Source organism: Triticum aestivum, chromosome 7B, assembly GCF_018294505.1.
Source record: "Triticum aestivum cultivar Chinese Spring chromosome 7B, IWGSC CS RefSeq v2.1, whole genome shotgun sequence".
Classification (NCBI taxonomy): Eukaryota; Viridiplantae; Streptophyta; class Magnoliopsida; order Poales; family Poaceae; genus Triticum; species Triticum aestivum.
The window spans coordinates 11,368,931-11,375,388 of NC_057813.1; the positions used below are offsets into that span (position 1 = coordinate 11,368,931).

Sequence of the window (6,458 nt, forward strand, 5' to 3'; positions counted from 1 at the left end):
CAAATTTGGCGTGGTTTGACTACTCCTATACTCTTGTTGTGGGGGTGAAAGCCTATTTTGGGAAGGAAGCAAGTCTTATGGCCCTGTGCAGGAGGCTGTGCTCAGACGCGAAGCTGCTCCCGCGCTGAAGGAATCACCACTCGCGTAAGCAGCTAGGCCGGCCCATGACCGCACCGCATTTTTTACACACATTTAACATTTCTAAAATGCTTGTTTAACATTTTTCAAAACTTGTTCAATTTGTTTTTCAAATTCTTGATTAACATTTTATATACATGATTAAAAAAATCATCATTTTTTAATACATGATCAACAATTTTTCTATACACGTTCAACATTTTCTGAATGCTTGATTAACATTTTTCAAATACCTATTCAACATTTTCCAAATGCTTAATTAACATTTTTTTTCAAATACCTGTTCAACATTTTTCGAATGCTTGTTCAACATTTTCAAATACCTATTCAACATTTTCTGAATGACTAATTAACATTTTTTTCAAATACTTGTTTAATTTAAAAAAATACTTGTTGAACATCTTTCGAATGTTTGTTCAACATTTTTTGAATGCTTGTTCATCATTTTTCAAATACTTGTTCGACATTATTTTTAAAATACTTTTTCAACATTTTCCAATTTTTTTATAGAGTGTTTGTTGTAATATACATTTTCAATTTTATAAAGTATCTATACCAATATAAAAAGACCCAAAGGGGCAGATCCAATTAATCTCGGTCATCAAATCATGTCAATCCAACGACTTAGACTGGTTCAATGTCGAGCGCTCAACACGTTTAGTGTGCAGTTAATTTCATGCCAAATATATTGTTAATCACATAATAACACGCAAATAATATCCTACTTAATATTCGCATGCACTTAATATACTTCCCAATTAACGTGCATTGCACATATACATTGACTAGTAAAGAAAAGTACAGAAATAAAGCAAAAAAAAGAAAAACAGAAAACATAAAAAAAAGCAGAAAACAGGCCGTGGCCTCCGCGCGTGGGCCGGCCCATTTTACACTCGCTGAAGGCGCCCGCAGGCCCATGCTCGCAAGGCGAGGGTGTGGTGTGGACCTTCCTTGAAATACTCCCCCGCCTTGGCGCCCGAACGTAACCGTTTCAACCAACAGCTTTCGCTTCTGCCCCTCGCCGGAGCTCCAAGAAACAAGAACCCATCATCCCCACCTCCACTGCGCAGCGCCCACCGCCTCTGCTCTCGAGTGTCCCAGCGCCGGCGACAGATGGAGCAATTCCAGGACGGCCACCACGTGCGGCTTCGGTGCCGCGAGCACGGCATGTACCTGCACGCCGACAAGGACGGCCGTGGAGTCTCCCTCCGCCGGCCCCGGGCGTCGATGAACGCGGCGTGGGCAGTGCACCTGTACCAAGAAGATGACGATGTCCAGTACGTGCTCCTCCACAGCGCCGCCTATGGCGGCTACCTGGCGGCCATGGACGCACCGGCGCCGCTAGGCCACCGCGGGCGCCGCGTCGAGCAGCGCGACTACGAGGAACTGGAGGAGGAGGCCGTCAGGTGGCGGCCCGTCAGGATCGTGCCCGGGGACTACATCCTGCTCCGCCACGCCAGCGGCCGCTTCCTCCGCGCCAACGGGAAGTTCCTCCCCTGGAACAACGGCGCCAGCGTCGTCGACACCGTCAGCACGATGACGCACTGGGTCGTGGAGCGCATCCCCGCCAGGGAGGGCATGCCTGAGGTGAGCCCGCTTCTTGATTCTTCCCGAATTTGCGCGAATTTGGTTCTGTTCTTGGCATCCGAACCCAACCGCAGGGAGCAATTCATGGTTCTGTTCTTGGCATCTTGCAAAATTTGCGTTTCTTGACGTCTTACATCTCTGTTCGCCACTTCGCATTTCCGCTTTGCGCCCTGACAACGAGACTCAACTGCAGCTCCCCCTCGCCGGAGGCCTCGACATCCTGTTGCCGCGGCGGTGGGTCGTGTACGCCTCGGCGGGCGCCGATGGGGGCCCCGCCTTCTGGGCTACGTTGGAGTTCAAGGGGAGGTCTGTGTTCCGCCTGAGGAGCGAGCTGGCCAGCGATATAGGCATCGGCATGGGCGACCTCGCCATGTGCGTCCAGGCGGGCATTAACGGGCGGCCTACCCCACTCGTCGTCAACCTACCCCGTGGCACGCGGACCCTTTACATCGTCGTCGTCCCAGGTGAGAGGCCTACTCATCTGTCATCTCTATTTCCCCAGCTTCCTACTGGTCGATGCATCTTTGGTTTTGTTTTAATGGAGTGCTATTCAACTTGTGTAATGAAACTGTTAATTAATCCCAAAAACAGTTTACTGAAACTGCTGCTACTCTGGTTCAGTTAAGACTTGGGAGTTTGTCTGAACTGTTGTGCTTTTGATAGAAGTAGAAGTAGTTGAATGCTAGAAAGTGGTCTGAAGCTAATTAGTTGGTGGGAGAAAAAAAATTTATAAACACATATTCACACTCAACCTTGATTTGGAAATTATTGGTTTTGAACTGTCCATGATTTGGATGGATCCAGTTCTTCAATTTAATCTATATATGCCGTAAAACCCAAATCTGGTTCAGTCATCGTAGTTTAGCTTTACATATAAGACACTGATTTCTAATTGATTTAGCTAGCCTATTCTATTAATTGTTGTGAGTAAGATGTGAACAAAATTCAGGATGTATCTCACATCACTACATGAAATACATTGTTTTCAGGTTTTGTACATCAGCTGCATTCTTTAATTATCTAGTTATTGACTTCTTAAATTATGAGATTTTTTTTAAGATGAGTAAACAGCAAGAAACACATATTTTTGGTCTTGAACTTGTTTTGCATGTTGGTGGGTACTATTTTGTGGATGACCATGCGTGTGCTGTAAGTAGAAGTTAAATGGAAATAATGTTCAGATTTCTTCAGAGAAACACTGAATGAAACAGTTAACAGTAGGTGTGTACAAAACGTGGTCTGAAGCTTGTTGGGAGAAAATCATTACATAAGGCAAATGTTCACACTAAACCTTGATACAGAAATTATTGGTTTCATACTACTGTCCTTGATACAGATAATTTAGTTTTCCCGTTTTGTACTACTTGCCGCTAGTAGAAACTTTGACAAGATATTTAAGTTGTTAATCTTTTCAGTGGTTGTATTACCTTTGACATGATGTCTGACTTCCTCACTTTCTGTTCTAATTCAGCCCATGTCGAGCTGTGGTACCCGGATGTCGGTGCAGAGTAGAAAAGGAGAAGAGCAGGACTCCCGACCGCCGCCTTGGACACGATGACATGAGAACCCAGAACTGCATTTTGCATTGAGATATAGGTTTAGGAAAACCCCAGTAGCTCTTGTGATTCTGCTAGCTGAAACTGATTCATTTTCCAAACAGGAGGAACATGACTGTTTCACCCGGCCCTTGTGGTTCTGAACTTGAGAACCTCTGTGAACATTGGTTCGTAATGGTCGCTTTCTTATTCTGGCTGCTACTTCAGCGCTGCCTGGTGCACTTCTTTTGGGTGGTGGTGGTTCTTGCAGTTAATTGAGCACTCGACTTTAGCTGTGCGTTTTCAGATTCGAATTTTGACGAGTTCTGAACATCCATTGTACATTTGGTTTAGGCTAACATGTGAACAAAATTGTATGCCACGACACCATTGTTCTCAGGCCCTTTAGAGTCTCTCGCTACCCTCCCTATAATCTGGACACAGCAATAGGATAGGATTCTCAGGTGGACACCACGGCTAGACAAATCAACAAACACCTTACACGCACAACACAGCTAAGAAAAGAGCACACAAAGGACAGCGATTTCCAGCCCTCCTTTCAATGTGGTTGCCTTCTTTTGCTTATTCAGTACCTCATATTCGAGTCCAAGCAGAGAAAATTACACATTTGGTCCTCAAATTTGCTGGCACCTAACACAACCATATCGAAACTTGAAAAATGCTTCAATATGGTCCTTGAATACACAAATACATAACATCCAGTGAAGGAGGAAATGAGAATATCACCACCCGTAGGCATCAGCCCTCCCGCACGCCACAAAACCGCCTATCGCCAGCCAATGGCATCACAGCGCAAAGAAAGCATCTAATTTAGTTGGGGCCCACCATAAGGCTATGTCGAAAGAATGGACTTGCGCACCGCTGACCTTACCCGGAACGACAAAGGCAACATATAACACTCACCATCAAACCAGGCTGGCACAGCCGGTCAGGCCCCACGACTAAAAAACACTGGCCAGACACGCCCACGATGACAAGAAGTCGGGTTGGCAAAGACCCTCCAAGTCCGATGGAGTCGAGCGGGTGAAGGTGACCCACGAGCACCAGCCGGCAAAGCCCGTGACGTCAAGAGTCGGGGCAGGCCATTCCTTCCACGTCTTGCCAGACCAAGCCCCTGTGCATCCGGCCAGGCAAGCCCCCCACGCGTCTGGATAGGACCAATGGCCGAAAAACAACGCGGCCACACGCACAGGCCGACAACCTTGAGAGGTTGGTCCCACACACCACCAATGCTGCTGCCGCAACATAGGGCCCAGTCGGCGAGAGCGAACCAACATGGCATGAGGCCAACGTTGCTGACAGCCGGATCCACAAGACAACTAGCGCTGCAGACGCAACACACAAACCTGGCTGGTTCGCTCATGGCAGAGGGAGCTAGCCCCACACGCCAAATGGCTTTGCGACCGCCATGCACCCCGCCTGGCGCGACCGGACCAGCCCGATGGCCGGGGTGAGGACGCCGGCAAGCGGGTCCGGCCACGCCATCGTACAGGGCGCAGCGCGAGGGACATTGCTCGCGGCCACTGTCGGTGTCAAAACCGGTGGATCTCGGGTAGGGGGTCCCGATCTGTGCGTTTAAGGCCAATGGTAACAGGAGGCAAGGAACACGGTGTTTTACCCAGGTTCGGGCCCTCTCGATGGAGGTAATACCCTACTTCCTGCTTGATTGATCTTGATGATATGAGTATTACAAGAGTAGATCTACCACGAGATCATAGAGGCTAAACCCTAGAAGCTAGCCTATGATGATTATGATTGTCCTTGTCCTACGGACTAAACCCTCCAGTTTATATAGACACCGGAGGGGGCTAGGGTTATACAGAGTCGGTTACGAAGAAGGAGATCTAACATCCGGATCGCCAAGCTTGTCTTCCACGCAAAGGAGAGTCCCATACGGACACGGGACGAAGTCTTGAATCTTGTATCTTCACGGTCCAACAGTCTGGCCAAAGTATATAGTCCGGCTGTCCGGATACCCTCTAATCCAGGACTCCCTCAGTAGCTCCTGAACCAGGCTTCAATGACGATGAGTCCGGCGCGTAGATTGTCTTCGGCATTGCAAGGCGGGTTCCATCTCCGGATACTCCAAAGTAAACCTCGAACACTTAAATCGTGTCCGGCTCTACAAGACGATTTTTATATACCACCGCAGAGAGAACGATATTCCACAAATATAATCTGCTGACGACTTTAGATAACGTGACATCACACCATGGTCGAGTCATTATTCGAACCGTTTTCCCACAACCAGCCACCGCACATATTGTGAGGCGGCTTTCTCGGCACATCTTGTCGAAGCAGAGATCATGTCCCCTTATCACGGAATTCTCATCAATATGGGTACGGGTAACCCAACCACGCCATCAATCGCGGCGCTTGGGAAATAAGCGATTTTTAACGGGCAAGTGGGGAGGCGCACCATTTTCGTCGCCTCTATAAAGGGATAAGGATCCCCCATTTTTACCCACGCCTTCTTCCTCCTCTGCTTATCCGTTCTCGCACCCTCGAGCTCCAGCGCCCTAGTTCACGCCTTCCCCACACAACCAAACATGTCCGGAGCGGGAGGCAAGTGGGTGGCCTCGACCGTCAAGGAGGAGCACATTACGAAGCTCCGGGCGGCCGGATACTTGGCCACAGATATCGTGCACCGGCTGTCGGATGCAGGGCAGATTATTCCGACTCTGGGACCCCACGAGAGGGTCGTGTTCCTCGCCCACTTCGTCCGTGGGACGGGATTCCCCCTCCACCCATTCGTCCGCGGGATCATGTTCTATTACGGGCTAGACTTTCATGATCTGTCCCCTAACCTCATCCTCAACATCTCGGCGTTTATCATCGTGTGCGAGGCCTTTCTCCGCATCAGGCCTCACTTTGGCCTGTGGCTAAAGATCTTCAACGTAAAGCCAAAGATAGTGGTCGACCAGCAGGCGGAGTGCAGCGGCGCCATGATGGGCAAGATGCCCAACGTTACATGGCTCGAAGGCTCCTTTGCGGAGACCGTGAAGGGGTGGCAATCGGGGTGGTTCTACATCACCGAGCCACGCGACGCCAACTAGGTGGTGGCCCCCGAATTCTGATCCGGCATCCCTGTGCGGATCACTTCTTGGAAGAGGAAGGGCCTGGCCTGGGGCGCATCTGCGGAGCTGACCGGACTCCAGAACTGCGTCCAAAACATGA

General features: G+C 49.1%; 1 protein-coding gene across 1 annotated transcript; it reads left to right on the top strand.

The window, feature by feature from the left end:
• The first annotated feature begins 1,138 nt into the window (after positions 1–1,138).
• On the top strand, positions 1,139–3,470 carry LOC123162076 (uncharacterized). The gene is made up of 3 exons (XM_044579879.1): positions 1,139–1,725; positions 1,919–2,189; positions 3,197–3,470. The coding sequence occupies exons 1-3, from the start codon at positions 1,252–1,254 to the stop codon at positions 3,235–3,237; spliced, it is 786 nt and encodes a 261-aa protein (XP_044435814.1). The 5' UTR covers positions 1,139–1,251; the 3' UTR covers positions 3,238–3,470.
• The last annotated feature ends 2,988 nt before the right edge of the window (positions 3,471–6,458 follow it).

Excerpts from the sequence above, each read along its gene's own strand:
- LOC123162076 (XM_044579879.1), top strand. The coding sequence starts at position 1,252 with ATGGAGCAATTCCAGGACGGCCACCACGTGCGGCTTCGGTGCCGCGAG. Across the intron at positions 1,726-1,918 it reads CCAGGGAGGGCATGCCTGAG|CTCCCCCTCGCCGGAGGCCT; the intron begins GTGAGCCCGCTT and ends ACTCAACTGCAG. Across the intron at positions 2,190-3,196 it reads TTACATCGTCGTCGTCCCAG|CCCATGTCGAGCTGTGGTAC; the intron begins GTGAGAGGCCTA and ends GTTCTAATTCAG.